This window comes from Podarcis filfolensis (genome assembly GCF_964270895.1).
Source record: "Podarcis filfolensis genome assembly, chromosome: 16".
Classification (NCBI taxonomy): domain Eukaryota; kingdom Metazoa; phylum Chordata; class Lepidosauria; order Squamata; family Lacertidae; genus Podarcis; species Podarcis filfolensis.
The window spans coordinates 24,129,369-24,153,292 of NC_139620.1; the positions used below are offsets into that span (position 1 = coordinate 24,129,369).

The following is a 23,924-nucleotide window of genomic DNA, read 5'->3' on the forward strand; positions in this document are numbered from 1 at the left end:
TCTCTCCCCACCCCCCTTGTTCCCTGGCAGATAGAGGAGACTCCAGGGCCCCCTTTTGCAAACACATTCTCCCACCACTTTGACTGAATCTCCAATCTTCAGTCACGTTCCTTGTTGCCCCTCTCGCCTTCTTAACTTTCCCGAAGGGTGCAGAGACTCCCAAGAGTTTGGCAAGGCCGGCTGCGGAAACCGACGGGAGGTGGTTTTTTTAAAAATAAAAAAACACATTGACGTCTTTTGTTGCTCTTCTGCAGTTCATCACCCTGGGATCTTTCGGGAGGGAGGGCGAATCATAAATCCAGTGCTTAATAACAGTCGGAAAGGAATAATTATGAAGAGTCGTCCTTTCCTCTGGCCCCAAAGTTCAGCCGCAGGGCAGAAGTTGTGGCTCTTCTTGCACAACAAACACACACACACACACACACCATGGAATGGGAACCCCTGGCAACGAGAATTCTTAAAAGTGGGGAACTGGGACAGGCTGTCTTGCTATCCCATGTTTTTGAAGACCTTTTGCATCATTATTGTCTATTAAGGCCATGCACCATCACGCCCCTTCGCAGCTATTATTATGGCTGAAACTGAGTGACACGACATCAGCCTTGCCTGCGCAAGGTCCTGAGTTCAATCCTCGGGCTGAGAAAAGACCCCTGCCTGAATCCCTGGAGAGCTGCTGCCAGTCCGGGTGGGCAGTATTGAGCTAGATGGACCCAATGGCCTGACTTGGTATAAGGCAGCTTCCTACATTGATTTTAGAATGAATTGATTTTAGAATGTATTTTAATTAATTGATTGTGATTTTATGTAAACTGTGTTACTTTTATTGTTGTTAGCCGCTCTGAGCCCGGCTTCGGCTGGGGTGGGCGGGATATAAATAAATTATTATTATTATTATTATTATTATTATTATTATTATTATTAGTAATAATAATAATAATAATAATAATAATAATAATAATATTACTACTACTACTACATTCCACTTCAATCTGGCCTTTTATCCAGAACAATGAGGACTAGAATCTTAGCTCTTTTTAAAGTGGAAGGTGCAACAAGCTCAGTGACAGATGGCGCCTGCTTTGTGCTGAAGTAGGTCTCAGGTTCAGCATCTCTTGGTGTTCTTGACACTGACTGGCAGCAGCTCTCCAAGGGAGATGCCTGGAGGGGCCATTGGGGTTTTACCTGGGGCCTTCTGCATTCCAAGCAGGTGCTCTGCCACCAAGCTATGCTCCTTCCCCACTGGAGAACCCCTTTGTCTAACCCTGTGGTTCCCAATGTGGGGTGCACGCCCCATAGGGGGGCAGTTTGATTTTTAAGGGGGGCAATTCGAGAATGAGCTATTAACACTGAATGGCCTTTTAGGCTTCCTCCATGTGAATAGGAGTTCACTTTTTGAATAATAAGAATTATATGTCATGGGGTGGGGTAGGGGTATCAGGATTTTAGAGATGCTTAGGTGGGGCATGGCCAAAAAAAAACCAAACCACTGGTTTAAGCCCTTGAGAAGCTTCAGAACCTTTCGTTTAACGTAGCTTCATTTCTCCCCCCCCTGACAGTTTCCTCAGCAGCTCCATCCAGTGCCGCCCCCCAGACCCCTGCCCCTCCAGATGCCCGCTGCGGTGAAACCACACAACCAACGCCACGCCAGGCAACCAGCACAGGTAAGAACCGTCTGGCCTAGCAACGGATTGCTTCGTGGCTGTGTTAGGGGGATGTTCATTCTCTCTCTCTCTTTCTCTGTGGCATAGTTGCTACTTATCTAACAGGACAGGGGAACCTTGGTGCCAGAGATGGCATTGTGTGGGTTTTGTTTCAGCCCGCTCCCAGGTGCTTTGCATTATTTTTATTTTTACTATGCCTTCCAAAGGAAGCTGCTTTAGAATCATAGAAATGTAAAGTGGGAAGGGACCCTACGAATCATCTAGTCCCGTGGTTCCCAACGTGGGGCACACGCCCCACAGAGGGAGCAATTTGATTTTTAAGGGGGGGGCAATTTGGAAGCTTGTTTAGACCAAGTTAATGGCCTTTTAGGCTTCCTCCATGTGAATAAGAAAAGAATTATATGTCCCCGGGGGGATCAGGATTTTAGAGATGCTTAGGTGGGGCATGGGACACGGGTGGTGCTGTGGGTTAAACCACAGAGCCTAGGACTTGCCAATCAGAAGGTCGGCAGTTCGAATCCCCGTGACTGGGTGAGCTCCCGTTGCTCGGTCCCTGCTCCTGCCAACCTAGCAGTTCGAAAGCATGTCAAAGTGCAAGTAGATGAATAGGTACTTCTCCGGCAGGAAGGTAAACAGTGTTTCTGTGCGCTGCTCTGGTTCGCCAGAAGCGGCTTAGTCATGACCCAGAAGCTGTAAGCCGGCTCCCTCGGCCAGTAAAGCGAGATGAGCGCCGCAACCCCAGAGTCGGTCACGACTGGACCTAATGGTCAGGGGTCCCTTTACCTTTACCTAGGTGGGGCATGGCCAAAAAATGGTTGGCAACCACTGGTCTAGTTCAACCCCCTGCAATGCAGGAATATGCAACAGTCCGATATGGGGATCGAACCTGCAACCTTGGCGCTGTCAGCACCATGCTCTAACCAACTGAGCTATCCAGGCCCAACAGTAGACATAGGAATATATGACGCTGCTTTATACCATTGGTCCATCTACCTCAGTAGTGTCGACACTGACTGGCAGCAGCTCTCCAGGGTTTCAAGCAGGGGACGTTTTCTGCCCTACCGGGAGGTGCTGTTTGGGATCAAGCCTGTGGCCTTCTGCATGCCAAGCAGCTGCTCTTACCATTAAGCCACAACCCTTTTGAAACAGGAACATAGGAAGCTGCCTTTATACCGAGTCCCCTCCTCGCTCCAATTAGCTCCATGTCGTTTACACTGGGTGGCAGCAGGAGCTCGCCAGCATTTCAGGTCTCTCCCAGCCCTACTTAAGAGATTGCGGGGATTTGAATCCAGGACACTCTGCATACATAGCAGAAGCACCTCCACTGAGCCACAGCCATTCTGCATGGAAGAAATTGGTCATTTAGTATAATAGCACCTACATTTTGGGACTCTCTGCCTGGACATCAGGAAAGTGCTTTTGCTTTACTCAGTAGAAACATTTTTGTTTAAGCAAGACTACCCAGACACTCAGGATACTGAGATGTGTTTTATCACTCTTTAGGATGGCGCTGTGGTCTAAACCACTGAGCCTCTTGGGCTTGCCGATCAGAAGGTCGGTGGTTAAAATCCCTGCGACTGGGTGAGCTCCCGTTGTTCGGTCCTAGCTCCTACCAACCTAGCAGTTAGAAAACAGGCCAGCGCAAGTAGATAAATAGGTACCACTCCGATGGGAAGGTAAATAGCATTTCCGTGCGCTGCTCTGGTTTCGGTGTTCCGTTGCGCCAGAAGCGGTTTAGTCCTGCTGGCTACATGACCCGGAAAAACTGCCTGCGGAAGCGGACAAACGCCGGCTCCCTTGGCCTGAAAGCGAGATGAGCGCCGCAACCCCAGATTCATCTGCGACTAGACTTAACTGTACCTTTTTATACCTGTTTTTAAATTGAGCTTTTCTTTAAAAAAGCTTTCTTTTATATATTTGCAAACCACCAAGCGGTTTTCCAACAATCAAGCAGCATATACATTTTTTGCTTAAGTAAATGTTAGAAAAGGGAATAAAAATAGTTTTACAAAATGTTAACAACAATACAGAAAATGACAGCAAGTCATTAATAGTACATAGTAATCTCAGTAGCAAAGGTAAAGGGACCCCTGACCATTAGGTCCAGTCGTGGCCGACTCTGGGGTTGCGGCGCTCATCTTGCTTAACTGGCCGAGGGAGCCGGCGCACTGCTTCCAGATCATGTGGCCAGCATGACTAAGCCGCTTCTGGCGAACCAGAGCAGTGCACGGAAACGCCGTTTACCTTCCCACCAAAGTGGTACCTATTTATCTACTTGCACTTTGACGTGCTTTCGAACTGCTAGGTTGGCAGGAGCAGGGACCGAGCAATGGGAGCTCACCCTGTCGCAGGGACCTTCTGATCGGCAAGTCCTAGGCTCTGTGGTTTAACCCACAGCGCCACCCGCATCCCTTAATCTTAATAGTACATAATGCTTTTTTTAGTTAATAACTTGTGTATGCTGCTGGATTGTAGAAAAGAAAAAGAAAACCCTCATTAAAAAAATTAAACAATGGAATCACCAGTTTTAAAAAAAAAAGATAGAAACAACAAAGATAGGAAGAAAAAGAAACAACCAACCTTCAGAAAAATAATTAACATCACTGATAAACTCCCCCTTCCAATCAAAACACCTGTCAGCGTTTTATGTGTCTGAATAGCGTTTGCCTAAACCAATTTTTTTTTGTAACAGACACCACAAAGAGTGCAGTGAAGACACTGTCTAATATCAATCGGCAGGGAGTTCCAAAGAGTGGGAATAGATTACAAAGTCTCTCAGCCTTAGCCAGCACAGCTGGGCAGCGTTTCTTTGCTGGGGGTGGTGTGAGGAGGGGCCGCCTCTTTCCATATGAACCTACCTGGACCATGAGATCATCTTCTGAGGCCCTTCCTCATGTGCCTCCTCCTCAAGAGGTCTGGAGGGTGGCAACACGAGAACGGGCCTTCTCTGCAGTGCGCCCCCCCCCCGCCCCGGTTTGGGGAATGCTCTCCTCAAGGAAGTTCACCTGGTGCCTTCATTATAACCCTTAGGCCAAAATGTTCCTCTTTCATCTGGCCTTTGGCTGATCAATTGGGCGGTTCATAAAAAACTTGAATTGAATTGAAATTTCAGCCTTTACAACATAGGAAAACGGCCAAGTAAACATTTATTTTTGTGGAGGAGGCTCAAGATATTAACTGATATGTATGAAATTTCAGTTATCGCTATAAAATCCCTAGTGTAGTAAGATAAGACAGTTGGAGCAGGCATTAAAAAAAAAGTTTCCTATGAAGCGCCCTACTGATCAACACCCAATGCCCTTTTAAGACGTGTGGTGGAAATGTGTTGTTTAGTTGGCTGGTGCGCTGTGCTGATAAAACCAAGGTTGCCTGTTCGATCCCCAGCTGCATATTCTTGCATTGCTGGGCGTAGAGCTAGAATTCAGTGTTTCCCAACCTTGTTGTTTGTGGACTACAACTCCCATCATCCATAGCTAGCAGGACCAGTGGTCAGGGCTGATGGGAATTGTAGTCTGAAAACGGCTGGAGAACCAAGTTTGGGAAACACTGGATTAAACGATCCTTAGGGTCCATTCCCTACTGGGACGCAGGTGGCGCTGTGGGTTAAACCACAGAGCCTAGAACTTGCCGAACAGAAGGCCCGTGGTTCGAATCCCCACAACGGGGTGAGCTCCCGTTGCTCAGTCCCTGCTCCTGCCAACCTAGCAGTTCGAAAGCACGTCAAAGTGCAAGTAGATAAATAGGTACCACTTTGGCGGGAAGGTAAACGGCGTTTCCGTGCACTGCTCTGGTTTGCCAGAAGCGGTTTAGTCATGCTGGCCACATGACCCGGAAGCTGTACGCTGGCTCCCTCGGCCAATAAAGCGAGATGAGAGCCACAACCCCAGAGTCAGCCACGACTGGACCTAAAAGTCAGGGGTCCCTTTACCTTTAGGGTCCCTTCCAAATCTACGATTCTATGTTTCTTTGACAAGCTGGGGATTTGGGGCTTCCTAACTTTGATCTTCCTTCCTGGGACAGGGAAGCACTCTGGGAGTCGCTCACACTGCCTGTGCTGGCGATGCTCCTTCTGTTATTGTTTTAAGTGCGTATAAACTCTGGGAGGAGCTCAGAAGCGTTCTTGGCCAGATTCCCAGCTTATGTGATGCATAAACTCTCCTCTGTTCCCAAGCCGACAAGCACGCCCCTTTCCCTCTCTCTGTCTTGCAGATTCCCGGCGGGATCAGCCCTTCCAGCGATCCGGCTCTGTGCTGGACCGCGCACGGAAGTTCAGCTCAGAGCCCCCCAAGCCGGCGGGCTCTGCGGCCACCCCCCGGAAGGCGGAGAGTGTGGGCAAAGGAGCCCGGATCCTGCAGCAGCAGCAACAGCTCCTGAACCCCCCGCGTGCAGGAGACTTACCTGTCGGGGCACGGGGTGGCAGCAGTGGCGCTGCCGGCCGTGCCCTCGAGGATGCCAGCAGGCAGCGGGGTGCAGAGGAGCAGCAGCAGCCAGCCAAGCCCTCCGCCATCCAGCCAAAGACCGGGACAGTGAGGCCTCCCGCCGAGAGTCCGGCCGGCCCTAAAGAGGCGTCCGGCCCCCGGGGGCGGAGCCAGGCCGGCCAATGGCAGGGGAGCAAGTGGGCACCTGCCCGCCCCTCTGCTGAAAACACTCCGGTGAGCTCCTCCGGCTCAAAGGAGCCCCATGTCCCCCCGTTGAGCTCTTCCTCCTCCCGCAGCCCTCTGCCAGCCCGAGCGCGCAACCTCGGCGCTGCCGAGCCCAGCGACGAGATGAAGACGCTTTTCACCATCGAGATCAAGGATGGCCGCAGCCAGCCCCTCAGGAGCCAGATCGTGGGGACCCCAGGGAACCAGCGGGCAGGTGAGTGGCACCTCGGGCTGTGCATTTGCGTTACCGTCCGGCGCCCTCGGAAGTTGGCACAGGGGCAAAAGTGTCTTATAGGCACTTCTTGCCCGCTCTGTGGAAGTTCCATAGGGAGAGCACCTAGCAGTTCGTTCGCAGTGATTCCTGCATCGCATCGGGTCAGACTAGACAACCCATGAGGTCCCTGCCCCCCACTCTGTGATTCTGCTTCTTCTCGGTTTGGCTCCTTTTGGACAGAATCGTTTATTTACTGTGTTTCTTTCCTGCAAAGAGCTCAAGGCAGCGCATGTGGTTCTCCCTCCGTTCTCACAACAACCCTGTGAGGTAGGTCAGGCTGAGAGATCGTGACTGATCCAGAGTTGCCCAGTGAGTTTCACCTGGTTGAGTGTAGATTCAATCCCTCCCGGGTTCTAGTCGGACACTCTAACTATTCCATGATGGCACAATTGCCACCAGACATCCCATAAAGTGACTTTTGAAGTGGATCTGGTCTTGTAGGAACCTTCAAGGCAAGTGAGGAGAATTTTGCCGAAAGGAGTGGAATTTCCAGGACGGCAGGCAGGGCAGAGAATGCGTGTTTTGCACCTTGTGGATTTCTCCCCCGATTAAAGTTCTGCTCAGAGAAGCATCTTCCCCTATCTGTGGCACTACCTGCTTGTTGAATTTCTGCCTCTTCTGCACGCATTAAAGCTCACAGCCTTTGCCCACAAAATGCCAGCCGATTTGCCCCCAAAATATGAAATTGCAGGACAGACTTGGGTGGGTGGGTGGGTGTAGTTTGGTCTGGCAAACCTTCTGCAGGGAGAGTCGAGAATCTTCAGAGAAGTTGAGACAAAATGCCATGAGCCTGCATGGAAATCACAGCCTCTGCTTTGCCGGCAGAGGCTTGTCTCCTGCAGAGCTGCAAGCGCTGCTTTGCACCAGGAACCCCCTTCCAGAGTAACTTCATGCAGCGCAAGTCAGAATGTTGGTCCATCTAGGTCAGTGTTGCCTTCACTGGCTGGCAGCAAAGGCTCTGCAGGGAATCCTTCCCAGCCCAACCTGGAGAGGCTGAACCGATGACCTTCTGCCAGTGCTTTTTGCATGAAGCTACAACCCTCTATTCTGCAAAATTGCATTTTGTTGCGGGGACTTAAAGCACTCTCCTCTCCTAGTTGCTCCCAGGTTGCCGCTGCCCCTTTATAAGGGAAAATATCTGTTATCCGTAAGGTTTAAAAGGCTAGAGATTTGGGCAACGGGGGCTTCTCCTCTGGCCAGTGGGAATTTGCAGCTGCGGGTTGCATAGGCTTCATGTAGCAAACTGCCTTACACTGTTGGCCCATCCAGCTCAGCATTGTCTGCACTGACTGGCAGCAGGTCTCCCGGGGTTTCCAGGCAGGGGACATTCCCAGCCCCGCCTGGAGGGGCTGCCGGAGATTGAACCTGCGACCTTCTGCATGCAAAGCAAGCAGATAATCTGCCGCTGAGTTTACAGCCCTTCTCTTGAGGATAAATTAAGATTTTAGTCCCCAGGGTTTTGGTTTGGTTTTTTTTAAAGAGCTGAATTAAATAGGAAGCTGCCTAATATTGAATCAGGATGCTTGTCTGTTCCGCAGCAGCTATTTCAAGTAGGAATCATTTCCAGCCGTCTCGGGAGATTGAACTTGGGAACTTCTGCAATTATTATTATTATTATTATTATTATTATTATTATTATTATTATTATTATTATTATTAATACCCCGCCCATCTGGCTGGGTTTCCCCAGCCACTCTGGGCGGCTTCCAATAGAATAGTAAAATACAATAACCTATTAAACATTAAAAGCTTCCCTAAACAAGGCTGCCTTCAGATGTCTTCTAAAAGTCTGGTAGTTGTTGTTCTCTTTGACATCTGGTAGGAGGGTGTTCCACAGGGTGGGTGCCACTACCGAGAAGGCCCTCTGCCTGGTTCCCTGTAACTTGGCTTCTCGCAGAGAGGGAACCGCCAGAAGGCCCTCAGAGCTGGACCTCAGTGTCTGGGTAGAACGATGGGGGTGGAGACGCTCCTTCAGGTATCCTGGACCGGGGCCGTTTAGGGCTTGCTCTACCACTGAACCAGAACACTTTGCCGTACAGTGGTACCTCGGGTTACATACGCTTCAGGTTACATACACTTCAGGTTACAGACTCCGCTAACCCAGAAATACTACCTTGAGTTAAGAACTTTGCTTCAGGATGAGAACAGAAATCACGCAGCAGTGGCACAGCGGCAGCGGGAGACCCCATTATCTAAAGTGGTGCTTCAGGTTAAGAACAGTTTCAGGTTAAGAACGGACCTCTGGAACGAATTAAGTACGTAACCAGAGGTACCACTGTAATTGCATGATGTTTCCAGTGAGATAGAGACAGGGAGGCCGGTTACAGGTTGGCCTGGGTGCAGCAGCTCCTGTGTGTGTGTGGTCTCCGCGCTTGGAAACTTTCCTGTTCCTGGTGGGATAAACTTCTGTCGCTGTGGCCGGAGTGCGTCGGATTGATCTTCTCAGGGATTGGGTGCAAATTCAGATTACCCATCCCCCATGAAGCCTTTGAAGTCTTGACTTTTTATTTTGAGCCCTTGGTGGTGCTGTGGTCGGACTTAGGACATGGGAGAACAGGGTTCGAATCCCCCTCTTGGCCATGAAGCTCACTGGGTTGCCCCCTTTGGTCCGTCGCACCTTCTCAGCCTAGCCTACCTCACAGGGTTGCTGAGGGGATTAAATGAGGAGCGGGGAGAAAAAGGCAGGATATAAACATACACATGCATGTTCCCTTTTATGCTGCAATTTCATTTTAAAATGTCAAAGCGAGGAACGCAACAGTGATACGTGAAAACCACGTCAAAGTTCAAAACACCGCATCGCGGTGATGTTTCCTTTAATCATCCTAATGTTTGCTTTGACCCAATTCTCTACGACTACGTCTGCCAACCTGGCACCCTCCAGATGTTTTGGAAGGCACCTTCCGTCAGCCTTATGGCTGTGCTGATAAAAGCTGATGGGAACTGTAGTTCAAAACACCTGGAAAGGCTGCAGATTAGAGAAAGCAACTCTGGGCACTTGGTGGGTTTGGAGCTTGAAAGTCGATTTGCCAAGCTATCCACTCCCTTCCCCATCTAGAACAGGCTCATTCCTGGAGCGTTATGAAGGCTGGCGCACGATGTCAGAAACTTGGATATATTCCATGATCTCCGCTACATTACCTGACTGCAGCTTGCCGCTTTCTGTTTTCTATTAGGAGAGCACCAGCCGCTTTTTAAAAAGCGTCTGGTTTGAAGCCCACCAAATCTCCAGGGCTTGGGGAGAAGGGCAGGTGGCAATGCGCCAAGTCTACGCTGGTGAAAAAACATGCCCTCCCCGGCTTGTGTCCTTTGTGGTTCCTTACCTACTCCTGCCAAGCAGGTAGGCGCAAGCTTTGGGGAGAAGGGACTTGGTGCTCTTTAGCTCAGGTATCCCTTGGAACACACGGGCCAGCTTGTTTCTACAAAGGGAATGAATAACTTCGGAACTTAATGTGGACTAGTAACTTGTGCATTTCATGCGGACTGGCAACTTGCGGGCTTAAAAGTTGACAAAATCCCAAAGCCCTAGTTTGGAGCCCTCCTCTTGCCCTGACCCCTGGCCGCTGGTTCTCACACCTGTGCCTTCTCCCTATGCCACAGAACTTACCCTGGGGTTAAGAAGCACTCCCATTCGAATCACCACCACCAGCAGCAGCGTCGACAGCTCCAGCCATGGCGGCAGCAGCTCCAGCCTTAATAAGGTGAGTCTTCCCGCTCCCTACCCCTCTTCTGCTTTCCTTTCCTTCCTTCCTTCCTCTGATCATGCCTGTTTCTGCAGGTGGGGGAAACTTAAAAAGTCCCCTTGGCCCTCCACGAAACCGTGGAGCCTCAGGGAGGGCGGAGGGCTGCGTCAGTTCTGTAGCTGCAAGAGGCAGAGCGAAGGGCACAGCTTAGGCTTTGTGCAGGAGAGGCGGTGATCATCTAATGTCCGGCATCCTGTTCTCACCAGGGCCCTCCAGATGCCTCAGTGGGTAGCCAGCAAGCAGGACCCCAGCACAAGATTTGGCAGCCTTGCTGCCTCCAATGGTGGAACCAGAGTGTAGTCCCTATAGCTAGTAGCCATGCATAGCCCTCTCCTCCGTGAATTTGCCCAATCTTCTTTTAAAGCCATCACCAACTCCTGTGGCAGGGAATTCCACAGAGGGTCTTTTTTCCTTTCCGTCCCGAATCTTTCAAAATTCATTGGATGTCCCTGAGTTATAGTGTTACGAGAGACCCAAACTTTTCTCTATCCTCATTCTCTTTGCCAGGCATAATTTTTTTACGCCTCAATCTTACTCGGCTTCTCTCTAAACCAGGGTTTCCCAAACTTGGGCCTCCAGCTGTTTTGGGTGGGACTACAATTCCCATCATCCTTGACCACTGGTCCTGCTAGATTGGATGATGTGAGTTATAGTTCTAAACGAGGGTTTCCCAGACTTGGGACTCCAGCTGTTTTGGGACTACAGTTCCCATCATCCCTGACCACTGGTCCTGCTAGGTAGGGATGATGGGAGTTGTAGTCCCCAAACAGCTTAAAGACCCTGCTCTAAACTTTGAAAAAAACTCCAGGTGCTGCAACTTTCCCTCATGGGGGACGTGAACCATTTGGGGTGCCCTTTTCTGAACCAGCTCTGCAAACCCCCCTCCACTCTGCCAGCGCTCCCAGCCATGCCCTGGCTGCCTCTCGCAGCCTGGTTGTGGAGCAAGCCGGCAGCTCTCCTGCCCGGGCTAATTAGCCTAATGCCTCGTCCCGCTTGTCCCTGCCGGCCTGTCGCCTCTCGTTAAGGCATTAGGCGACCTGCGGCTCCGGAATCCGGGTGGGCTGCCGCGAGGAGCTGCGCCGACGGGCGACAGGGTTGTGCCAACTCGCTCCGGGTGGGCCTCTGGGTGGCTGTCCACTGCAGGTGAGAGCGTGGGAAGGATCCTGGTCCAGGGACGGGTGTGTGTGTGTGTGTGTGTGTGTGTGTGGCAGCCGGCCAGGAGGGTGGAAGTGAAGAGCGAGATTGCAGCTACAAGGAGGAGCTCAGGCAGTTTGTAGGGCAGGGGATGCTCTGAGCGGGACAGAACAACAACAGAGGGCTGTTCGCCCGGGCTGGGAATCCGATCACTCACTCTTTTCATCAGCCATGTGCATTATTCAGGAAGCTGTGCAGGAGGCTGGAGCTGGGCCTGGAAATAGTCGCTCAGGTGAGCGGAGCTGGCCTCTTTCTTTCGTCCCTCTCCCTGCATTCCTTGCTCCAGCCTGAGCAATATCCCTGCACCTTGGCCAGGCCATCTGAGCAGCGGCAGCTGCGTCGGGACTCTGTGTCATGTATGTGTGTGTTCCCCCACTCCTCGCCTCTGCTGTCTTGCAGCGTGTCTGACGACTGAGACAAGCAGCAGGGTGGTCCAGCAGCGTTGGCAGCCAGGAGTTAGGTGGTGGGTTGGGATTTTGTCCCTGCTTCGCAGCCACAGCAGAGGGAGGCCGTGCCCGTCTGTGCTGCTTCAGACAGCAGGTAGGGGACTGAGTGCTGAAATGCTCCCCCGTAGCATTTTTTTCTAAAAATCCATGCACAGGGAAAGCTAGCTCCTCAGGAAGAAAGGTTCCTCTTTTCCATGTACTAGCTTTCTCACTGCAGGGGTCCCCCCATGTAAAACCATTTGACAATATGATTCCTCACCTGTGATTTGTAGTGATGCGTTTCAGTTCAGACACAAGTTGATCGCCTCATCTGTTGTTGGCATGCCTTGTTTCCTGCCTCCGTGATAGGAGGGATGGTCTCCTTTATCCTTGAATGGTTTTTTTCAGTAGTTCTCGTACCCACACACGTGTGAACCCAGGGCTGCCCTGCAGCTCCATACATGACCATTATGTGCTCCCCAGGGAAGTTCTTCTGGCGCCTTCATTATACACCTTTAGGTGCCAGGCAAAAACATTCCTTTTTAACCAGGCCTTTGGTTAATCCAATTTACATACAATGCCCGTTTAATATGTGTGTGGGTTTTTGCCAGGGGGGCGGGCTGTAGGCTTGTCGTTTTTATTTTTATTAGGTATTTTGTGGTTTTATATCTTGATTTTATTCTGTGAACCGCCCTGAGACTCCTGGGTATAGGGCGGTATATAAATTCAATTAACAATAACAACCCCATTTCGACTGTTTGGGCCGGGATTTTGGCTCTCAGGTGCTAACTTGGATGTCCTGAGATTCTTTCTCTTTTTCTTTCTTTTTTTAAAAAAAAATATTTTCAGCTTTTCATCATTAACATCCTTCAAACTTAAATTCAGCAGTATTTGTACACTTGCGGGATTCCCTGAGCCCCTGAACTTCATTCCTCCCCCTTATGGTTTTCCACAGATACGTTTTTATTTTATTTTAACCACATCTAATTACATTTATCCAACTTTAGTTAAATTCTTTACCTGTTATAAATTTACAAGCGCTATATCAATCCTTCCAACATTTTCAAATCTTTACGTTGTTCTTTAATGTACTCTATAAATTTATACCATTCTTTTTAAAATTTACTATCATCTTCCTAGTCATTTTTGCCATTTTGACACACAGTGGTACCTCGGGTTATGTACTTAATTCGTTCCGGAGGTCCGTTCTTAACCTGAAACTGTTCTTAACCTGAAGCACCACTTTAGCTAATGGGGCCTCCGTGCTGCCACCGCACAATTACTGTTCTCATCCTGAAGCAAAGTTCTTAACCCAAGGTACTATTTCCGGGTTAGCAGAGTCTGTAACCTGAAGCGTATGTAACCCGAGGTACCACTGTAGTCCGTCATTTTCACTATCTACTCTTCCTTGGTTGGCGTTTCCTCTTCCTTCCACCTTTTTCTTTCAAAGCAAGCTGCCGGTCCCTGTTTGTAGCAGTCACACTCTTCCCTCCTTCGCCAGTGTGGTGTAGTGCTTAAGAGTGGTGGACTCGTAATCTGGTGAACAGGGTTCGTGTCTCCGCTCCTCCACATGCAGCTGCTGGGTGACCTTGGGCTAGTCACACTTTTTTGAAGTCTCTCAGCCCCACTCACCTCACAGAGTGTTTGTTGTGGGGGAAGAAGGGAAAGGAGAATGTTAGCCGCTTTGAGACTCCTTCGGGTAGTGATAAAGCGGGATATCAAATCCAAATTATTATTCTTCTTCGTTTTCCCCTGTTCTGAATTGCCCAGAGGACGGCCCTTCTAACGGCACCAACCTCTGCAGCCCCCAGGGGGCACCCTTCCCCTGCCATCACAAGGCAGCCCCTGCCTCTCTCTGCACTGGGTCCAGCCTGCCCCCCACCCACACAGCCCGGCCACCTGGCCCAACTCCATCATCCTGTCTTTGTCTGTCACCGGGAAGCGTCCCTCTGCGGTACAATAATAGCTGCCCCGGCCACACAAAAGACCCCGCTCAGCCCCGCCGGTCACCAGAGAGCCGTGGTCCTGCTATTCGGGGCTCCCCTGCACTCTCTCTCCTGGCGCTGCCCCTCTGCGCCATGCCCGGGGTGCCCACCCCCAGCCCGGAGCCGCCCCTGTTCGAGGAGGCCCCCCTGCGGCAGGCCCTGCAGGAGGTCCGCCAGGAGTTGCAGGCGTGGCGCCAGGCCGTCGAGCACCGTGTGGAGGTGGCCCTGGGCTCGGTGCGCCCGCTGGCTGCCGCCCTCGCCCAGCTGCGGGAGGAGAATGCCGACCTGCGGGCTGAGCAGCGGCGGCTCAGCCGGGACATGGCGCTGCTCACCCTCTACCTGGGCGAGGAGGAGAAGGACCCCAGCACCCTGCTGCTGGAGGCCGAAGATCCCTGCGCCCAGTTTGAGGGCACTGAGGAGGCCGGGCAGCCGACAGCCCACCCACCCACCTTCGCCAGCACCAGGAGGCACTCGGAGGTCCACCTCTCTCGCAGCGGGAGTTTTGTGAGTCGTGGCTCTTATGCCAAACATGGGTAGGGACAGGTTAGGGGCTTTGGCGTGCGGGGAGGTGTGCCCCCTCTTGTGCCCTGCCTGCCCACCTCACTCCCATCCGACAGGTGTTGTAGCAATACATTGCCTGAAACCGGTTGAAAGTTAAAGTCGTGAGATGGATTTCAGAGCAGGCGATGTATCGTGAATCCCCACTTGCCCCCGGACGCAGCGGTGTTGCACGCTTCAATATGGAGAGCCTGGCCAGGCCACCTGATACTCGCCCGCTCCTGCCCCCCCCCCCCGAGCCCAAGACAAGGGTGGGGAAGGAGGACAAGGTCCCAAGCAGTGAAGATTGCATGCTCAAGATGACAGACTATGCTGAAATGGCAAAAGTGACAGGGAGAATCAGAAACCAGGATGATAAGAAAATTAGTAGAGAATGGAAAGAAAAATTATAGATTATCTTAAAGAATACTGTACACGCTTAAAAATGTTAGCAGGACCAATGTAACACTTTGTAAGGTGGTAAGGTTACAAAATGGAAATTTGAATATAAGTTTGGATGGTATTATAAGTTGCAGTATAAAAGGAAGTATGTTGGAAATCGCGGGGGAGCGGAGGGAAGTCCAAGGATTCGGAGAATCCTGTTGATGTAGAAGATTGATTATATTTGAATGCAACAGTTATTTGTAAAAACTGAAAATAGATAGAGTGGGGCTAGCCTGCCTGCCAGCCCTGCCTTCATTTTTTTCTCTGGCTCTGCGAGTGCCAGCAGGCAGCCTCCTCACTCCCCTTTTCCTTTGCACTGATCACAGAGCCACCTCTGCCTTGCATGGTGCTCTGGAGGGTGGCTCCCGGTAGCTGCCGCTTGCACGGCGCCGGTGGGAAGCTATCATTGGGTTAAGCCACAGCCGGCAGCTCCAGGGATCCAGCAGTGCAATGTCATATGGTGCCCTGGCTGATGCACCTGGGGTCATCTGCATGGCCGGCCACTGCCTCCTTCCTCCCCGCCCTGCTGTCTGGGATCAAACCCTAGGACTTTTTGTTTGGGAAGCAGATGTCCTGCCCTTTAGCTAGAGCCCTTCTGCCCCCAACCCACTGACGTTCGTGGTGTATGTAGGAAAAAGCAACCCCCGTCGTGGTTTCGCAGCCCTAGCATGTTCTCCGCTCCTGCCTCCCCAACACCAGCCAGTCTGCTTCATTAAAGAAACAGCAATTTGAAGTAATGTTACATAATAAAGAAGGGTGCCTCTGGGCATGTGCAGAGTGCCAAGCTGACCAGGTGCTGCTGCCGCCTGTAGGATTAAGGGTGAACGTCAGGCTTCTCCCAGAAGCCAGGGCTACATACACACACACATTTAGAAATAAACATATATGTACAGTATATCGTTTAAGCAGCTTTCTCCCCTGACACCTATCAATGGGTTTGTGGGAGGAAGTTCTGAAGTTCATGGCCACTCTTTATCGCGGGCAAATGTCACGCCAGCCCTCTCCTGCTTGTCGCGGCGCCAGGCTGTCAAGCGCTCCCCTCTCGGCCTTGGATTGGAGCGGGCACGGAGCAGGCTGTTTGCGCCCCCCGCTCAACCCACCCAGGGTGGATTAGCTGCCTCTTTGTTTGAGATTATAGCCGCCTGCTCGGGCGACAGGTGTGCAGAGCCCAGTGGTTGTGGCTTGGCACTTTACCTGCGCCAGCCAGGCCCTTCCTCCTCCTCCTCTTCATGCCAGCTGGGGTGGGTGATGCGAAACTCCTGCCCAAGCAGCTGCCCAGGGTCGCCTTTCACTGGCCGAGAGCCGGGGAGGCGCGTGAGTGGCAGCCTCCCCAGCCGCGACTTGTTAGAAAGGCTCCTTCTCTTTACAAGCAGCTGAGCTCTGGGGCCCCCAGCCAGGAATCTGCGAGCCTCTCCTGTTGCTGATCTCATGGCGCTGGCGGTTTTGTGCTGGGATTTGCCAGAAGCCTGCGGGACAGCGTCCTGCCGTCAACAAGGACCTGTCAAGTTGTAAATTGGAGCTTTTGCGGACAGAGCGGGGGACTGTGGTGTGCAGGTTGCTTAGCTGTGATTCTGTGGTTAACTAGAAAAGTGATCTTCCGTTCCTTGTTTGGAGCACCCGTGACCCCCTACATGCAACAGTGGGTGTCCTTTTCTTGGGATGACAAGCCGGCGGCTGTTCAAATGAACTACAACTCCCATCATCCCACACAGAGACGCATTGGCAGATTCCTCTAGTGGCGTAGGAGAGCTGGAAATACAGTCGTACAGTGGTATCTCGGGTTAAGTACTTAATTCGTTCTGGAGGTCCGTTCTTAATCTGAAACTGTTCTTAACCTGAAGCACTACTTTAGCTAATGGGGCCTCCTGCTGCTGCCGCGCCGCCGGAGCATGATTTCTGTTCTCATCCTGAAGCAAAGTTCTTAACCTGAAGCACTATTTCTGGGTTAGCGGAGTCTGTAACCTGAAGCATATGTAACCTGTACCTTGGTTTTTGAACAGCTTATTTCCTGAACGTTTTGGCTCCCGAACACCGGAAGTGACTGTTCTGGTTTGCGAACTATTTTTGCAAGCCAAACATCTGGCGGGGCCTCCGATTGGCTGCCGGAGCTTCCTGCAGCCAATCGGAAGTCACGCTTTGGAAGTCGAACGGACTTCCGGAACGGATTCTGTTCGACTTCCCAGGTACGACTGTAATGCCAACATATTTCACATCTGGTATCCTATGCACCCCTTTGGTTTCAGCTGGTACATGGGTAGATGAATCTAAACAGACCAGGGCACAAATTTTCACAGCCCTCTAGCAGCTCATTTACCAAAGACATTTATTTAGCGTTAACACTGGAAGAGTCTACTCAGTCCTGATCAAGCTAAGCCCCTTGATGTATCCTTTACTCGAGGGCAGGAATGGCCAAACCTGGCCCTCCAGCTGTTTTGGGACTACAACTCCCATCATCCCTGGCTAACAGGACAGGGGGTCAGGGATGATGGGAATTGTAGTCCCAAAACAGCTGGAGGGCTAAGTTTGGCCATGCCTGCTCTAGGGGGATTAGTTTGGCATTGGCATGAAAGGTATGGAGGGTGGCACCGCGAAAACAGGCCTTTTCTGTGGTGGCACCCTGCTTGTGGGATGCTCTCCCCAGTGGGCGTTGCCTGGTGCTTTCATTATGTATCTTTAAGCACCAATGGTTAAACAATCTATGGCCTTCTAAACTGGGGGGAAGCTTAATTGTTTTGTTTGTTATTACGGCATGTATTTTTGTGCTTCTGTATTGTAAACTGGCCTGTGATTCTCTAATGAAAGGCAGGGTAGAGATTTAATAAATAATAGCAATGACTTTTGCTGCTCCACACCCCCTTGTCTGCTCCATGCAAGTGCCGGTGCCCTTGTGGTGTCTTTTAAACCTGGCGGGCATCCCAAGTGGCATTGTGTGTGGGTCGTGTTGACAGGGAGCTGGCATTGTGCTCCCGAGTCCCTGCGATGAGGTGCCAGCTCCACCTTGATCCCTGATCAGCAAACTGCTTCTGAGTAAGCCCTTCTAATCTCCCCCTAGAAATCCCCTGACACAGTTTATCAGGGAGCTTCGTGTTGGAGCTGGCCCATTAACCAAAGAGCCGCTGTCCCCTCGGTAGATGCAGGCCTGGGTGTATCTGAAAACAAGTGTTTCTTAAGGATGGAACTCACCTCTTGGAGAATCTCGGCTCTCTTTTTCAAGAATAAAATCAAGTTTCTAGTCATTCTCGTTTGCAAAGGCGTGCTTGGAATTCCAGGAGTCTGAGACGTTTCTGAATGAGATTTCCAGCGCTCAGAGGAAAGAGGTTCAAGGCTCCTGCTCGGGTTCGTCATCTTTCAGTGATTGGAAAATATGCACAAATTATGCAAAGGAAGGAGCAAAAAAAAAAGAAAGAAGTTTAGACAAAATAAGGACTGCCGTGCAAATATCATCAATTTGCACGTGTTAGAATTGATCATTTCTTTTTTATATATATAATTTTTATTGATTTTAACATATAAATTATAAAACATACCACAAAACTTATCACATATACAATATTTTTAGACTTCCATCAGCACCTCTGAAGATCCACCGTTTTAACCACTTCTTAACTTTATATTGCCTTTAAGTCTTTTAACAAATCGTCCTTCCCCTTATACATTTTTGCAATAATTCCAATAATACTCCTCACAAAACTTCTTGCAAACCTACAAACGTCGTCTGGTGTTCACAAATACTTTTCAAATAGTCCGTAAATTTACTTCAGTCTTCCGTGAATTTCTGGTCCCGCCAGTTTCGAATCCTTCCTGTTACTTTATCTAGAATTGATAATTTCTTGGGGGCAAGGGGCAACTTTGGCTGCTTGCCACTCGGTATTTTGTACCCCAGGATCCGACAAATGTTATAGAACATTAGTGTTTTAAATTTCCCTTTTTTAAAGAGGAAAAAGTTTGTAGCTTTCACGTGCGCAGAATGTGTTTATGAAGCACCATGTTTAGAGAGTGCAGCTTCTGTGCCTTTTAATCATAGGATGGCAAGGGTCGTCTCGTCCAATTCCCTGCAATGCAGGAACCTGTTGCCCATTGTGAGACTCGAACCCACAACCCTGCACTTCAGAGTCTCATGCTCTACCGACGGAGCTATGATTATCTCCTATCTGCCACCCTCTCCCTTCCTAATGAACGCTAGCTTTGCCTTAGCAGTTGAAAAAGAGTGTGTTGTAGTGGTTAGTGTGTTGGACTAGGACCCGGGAGACGAGGGTTCGAATCCCCACTCTGCCATGAAGCTCACTGGGTGTGTCCCTGGGACAGTCACTCACTCACCCCCTAACCCACCTTGCAGGACTGTTGCGAGGATAAAATTGGGGGGGGGGAGAGTATCCCATAAAAATACAACCAGTAAGCTACAACACACCCATGCTTTTTTATTTTATGATACTTTATTCTTACCATATCTCTTAGCGTGGTATACACGTGATAAGGAAGTAAGGGATTTAAGATTAACACTTTTGTTTGACCCGCTATTCGTTCAACAGTACTGGTAACGACCGCGGCATTTCCTTTTCCAAGTATGTAGAAGTATTTGTTAAACCACAGCAATACCTTGGATCCTGAACGCCTTGCGAGCCGAACATTTTGGCTCCCGGAAGTGAGAGTTCTGGCTTGCGAACGTTCTTTGGAACCCGAACGTCCGACATGACTTCCACGGCTTCCGATTGGCTGCAGGAGCTTCCTACGGCCAATCGGAAGCCGCGCTTTGGTTTCCGAAAGTTTTGGAAGTCAAACAGACTTCCGGAACGGATTCCGTCTGACTTCCGAGGTATGGCTATATTTCGGCTGCATTTGTGTTCTGTGTTTGCACTGACACTACTTTACTTCCGGCATTCTCTCTCCTCACTTATTTTCCTTCTGCAAACTTTTCTTTTTCTTACAATTTTTTTTAAATAATAAAAAAATTGCATGGGAAAACATGGGATTGGGGGGGGAAACTAACTAAGCCACCTTGAACTCCTTGGAGGAAAGAAGGCAAGACTATAAATGGAATGAGTAAAAAAGAAAAGAAAAAATAATCAGCGTGGAAGATCCCGTGTATGATCTTCCAAGTTGCTCTTGACCTACATTGGTGTCATCTTTTTTTTTTTTTTGCTTCAGATGGAAGCCGAGGTGCCGGTGCACCGCGAGGCAGCGGACTCGGCGTTGTCAAACGGCACCGAGAAAGAGAAGCCACAGGCCCCGGAGCTGCACCAGCGAAGCCGCCTGAGCGCCGAAGAGCTGAGCAAGATCGAGGAAGAGCATGTGTTGGATAAGATGGTATGTGTTGGCGACAGCGGCGTGAATTTGGGACTCCGCGGCACACAGCAGGGTGGTAACAGTCCTAGCTGATTTTCTGGGTTGGGTATCTTGGGGGAATGTTGAGGAAAGTAGGAGAGGATATATGGATTAAATATTACCCCTCCTCCCTCACACTAGTGAGCAAGCAGCAGAGCATATTCCTTTGCAGATTGCTGGAAGCAAGTTGATGGATTCGTTAGAATCTTTTAAGTTGAGCAGTCCAGTCTGGCTTGTTCCTGGCAAGTTTCGCCTTTTATTTCCCTCTTAAAAATAATAATAATGCAACAGTCTTGACTGAAAGTAGGAATAAAGTTTACTTAACATTCAGTCCACAGTACAGTGGTACCTCGGGTTAAGTACTTAATTTGTTCCGGAGGTCCGTTCTTAACCTGAAACTGTTCTTAACCTGAAGCACCACTTTAGCTAATGGGGCCTCCCGCCGCTGCTGCGCCGCCGGAGCACAATTTATGTTCTCATTTCTCATCCTGAAGCAAAGTTCTTAACACAAGGTACTATTTCTGGGTTAGCGGAGTCTGTAACCTGAAGCGTATGTAACCCGAGGTACCACTGTAATATTCTGGAGGCAGGCTTTATCTTGTGGTTACAGTTACATTTGTAGTGAAAAGAAGTCTGAGCTAGGCCTCGGACTTTCTACTTTATGGCTTCCATCCTCTAAGGATGAGCCATGTGCTGCTGGCTAAGAGCCAGCAGAGAGCAAAAAAAGGCAAAAGAGTAAAAGAGGAAGATGGCTGTGTGACCCCTTTCTAGGGTCTGCCCATCTACCTGGTCACAGATAGGGGAAGGATACTCCAGAACTTGTATGACAGGAAGTTTTCCCTGTCTGGAGCATCATTCCCCTGTGTGTCCACTCTGGGTAACAGGAAATGTTGTATTTGACTGCTTCAGTGATGATATATTTCACATATCTGGGGTCGGGTACGGGTGTGTGGCGCTGTGGCTTAAACCACTGCGCTGCTTGGGCTTGCCGACCAGAAGGTCAGCGGTTCGAATCCCCACAATGGGGTGAGCTCCCATTGCTCGGTCCCAGCTCCTGCCAACCTAGCAGTTCGAAAGCACCTCAAAGTGCAAGTAGATAAATAGGTACCGCTCCGGTGGGAAGGTAAACGGCATTTCTGTGTGCTGCTCTGGTTCACCAGAAGCGGCTTAGTCATGCTGGCCACATGACCCAGAAGCTGTACGCCAGCTCCCTCGGCCAGTAAAGCGAGATGAGCGCCGCAACCCCAGAGTCGTTTGCGACTGGACCTAATGGTCAGGGGTCCCTTTCCCTTTCCCTTTAAGGGTGTGTACATGTTTGTCTGTGTGTCTGGAGCAAATGTTTTTGTTCTGTGAACCGCCCTGAGACCTCCGGGTAGTAAATAAATAAATCAATTCAATAAATAATAATAATAATAATAATAATAATAATAATAATAATAATAATAATAATCAATGTTTGGGAGAGGGTTTGGATCTGGGGTGGATTGCCTCCTGCCACAAGCGGGTGTCATTTTGCTCGCTAGGGAGCCTCCGAAAGCGTGTTGCTTGTTTATTAAATTTTGTATACCACCCTTCATTTGAAGATTTCAGGGTGGCAGAAAATCAAAGTTGGAAGGGTCCCCCAAGGGTCATCTAGTCCAACCCCCTGCAGTGCAGGAACCTCAGCTAAAGCATCCATGACAGATGGCCATCTAACCTCTGCTTAAAAGCCTCCAAGGCAGGAGAGTCCACAACCTCCTAAGGGAGACCGTTCCCCTGTTGAACAGCCCTGAATGTCAGAAAGTCACTTGGAATCCCCTTTCTTGTAACTTGAAGCCATTGGTTTTGAGTGCTACCCTCTGGAGCAGGAGAAAGCAAGCTTGCTCCATTCTCCCATGTGACAGCTCTTAAGACAGCTATCGTATCTCCTCTCAGCCTCCTCTTTTCCAGTCTAAACATATCCAGCTCCTTCAAACACTCCTCATAAAACGAGACGCTTGATCGTCTTGGTTGCCCTCCTCTGCACACGTTCCAAATACAAAATAAAAACCACAAAATGTAGAATGAAAACAAGAACAAAACCCGTAACTAGCACCATCCCAACGCATTTTAAAGGACATAAGAATGTTAATCGGACAAAGGCCTGGTTAAAGAGGAACGTTTTTTCCTGGCGCCAAAAGATGTATAATTGAGGCGCCAGGAGGACTATATCAATGCACTAGGGGACATTAATCATTGGTCACACTGTCTGTGGCTGATGAGAACCGACATTATTATTATTTATTGCATTTATATACAGTGGTACCTTGGGTTACAGGCGCTTCAGATTACAGACTCCGCTAACCCAGAAATAGTACCTTGGGTTAAGAACTTTGTTTCAGGATAAGAACAGAAATTGCGCAGTGGCGGTAGTAGGAGGCCCCATTAGCTAAAGTGGTGCTTCAGGTTAAGAACAGTTTCAGGTTAAGAACGGACCTCCAGAACAAATTAAGTACGTAACCCGATGTACCACTGTACTGCCCTTCATCAAAAGATCTTGGGGTGGTTCACAGAATGAAATACAGGATAAAACACAAGCAAATAATTAAACCGAAACAATAACCCCTCCTTCCCACAGACACATGTAAAAGGCTGTAGGATATTCATCAGCCCAAGGCCTGGTTGAAGAAAAACGTTTTTGCCTGGTGCCTAAAAATATATAATGAAGGCGCCAGGCGAGCCTCCCTGGGGAGAGCATTCCCCAAATGGGGAGCCACTGCAGAGAAGGCCCCGTTCTCATGTTGCCATCCTCCGGATCTCTAAGGGAGGAGGCGCACGAAGGAGGGCCTCAGAAGATGATCTGAGGGTCCGGGTAGATTCATATGGAGAGAGGCGATCCTTGAGGTACAGTGGTACCTCAGGTTAAGTACTTAATTCGTTCCGGAGGTCCGTTCTTAACCTGAAACTGTTCTTAACCTGAAGCACCACTTTAGCTAATGGGGCCTCCTGCTGCTGCCGCACTGCCAAAGCACAATTTGTGTTCTCATCCTGAAGCAAAGTTCTTAACCCGAGGTACTATTTCTGGGTTAGCGGAGTCTGTAACCTGAAGCGTTTGTAACCCGAGGTACCACTGTATTGCGGTCCTGAGCCGTTTAAGGCTTTATAGGTCAAAACCAGCACTCTGAATTTGGACCCGGAATCTAATTGTTAGATGTGGGTAAAGATGCTGTCCTATTGCTGCGCTGATCAGCCATGGCAGAGCTCAGTGGCGGGAGAGGCCAGCCAACCAAGTCTCAGGGGGGTACTTGCCTGGAGGCAGAGTCCATATGCAAGGTTCAGTCCAATCCTAAGGTCAGGAGAATCTCAATTCACGTAGTCAGACGGTCCAGGGGTCAAGAAAGCTGAGAGTCCAAGGTCACGAGAAGCAAGAAGCGGCAAGGTCTGTCCAGGAACCACCAATGTTGTGGCCGGAAACAGTGCTTAAGAAAGCTGGAGCCACCTGGTTCACACCAGGAGTAAGAAGGCTGATCAGCAGCAGGTGGAGTCACTTCCTTCTGCTCCTTCAGGCTGCTGCTCAACAGGTGAAGCCAATTCCTGGCCCATGACAGGTGCAGCCAGAATGATCATGGAAACATAATGCAAAGCTGAGCCCAAGGGCTTTACTTCAAAATAAGATAAGTTCCTAGTCCTCATGGTTCCAAAATAAAGGGATGATCAAATTTAGAAGCTGCCTTATAC

At 49.9% G+C, this 23,924-nt stretch overlaps 2 protein-coding genes across 13 annotated transcripts in view; one reads left to right on the top strand and one right to left on the bottom strand.

Moving 5' to 3' along the window:
- Positions 1–23,924, bottom strand: part of SELENOM (selenoprotein M) — a 175,095-nt gene that overhangs the window by 95,860 nt on the left and 55,311 nt on the right. The gene's annotated exons all lie outside the window — the stretch shown is intronic.
- SMTN (smoothelin) overlaps positions 1–23,924 on the top strand; it is an 80,427-nt gene that overhangs the window by 35,574 nt on the left and 20,929 nt on the right. For all 12 annotated transcript variants that reach the window (XM_083589917.1, XM_083589911.1, XM_083589920.1 and 9 more), the window contains 4 exons: positions 1,557–1,661; positions 5,871–6,518; positions 10,179–10,279; positions 20,052–20,210. In XM_083589917.1, coding sequence (XP_083446043.1) covers positions 1,557–1,661; positions 5,871–6,518; positions 10,179–10,279; positions 20,052–20,210 — 1,013 coding nt within the window. The remainder of the gene's footprint in view (positions 1–1,556; positions 1,662–5,870; positions 6,519–10,178; positions 10,280–20,051; positions 20,211–23,924) is intronic.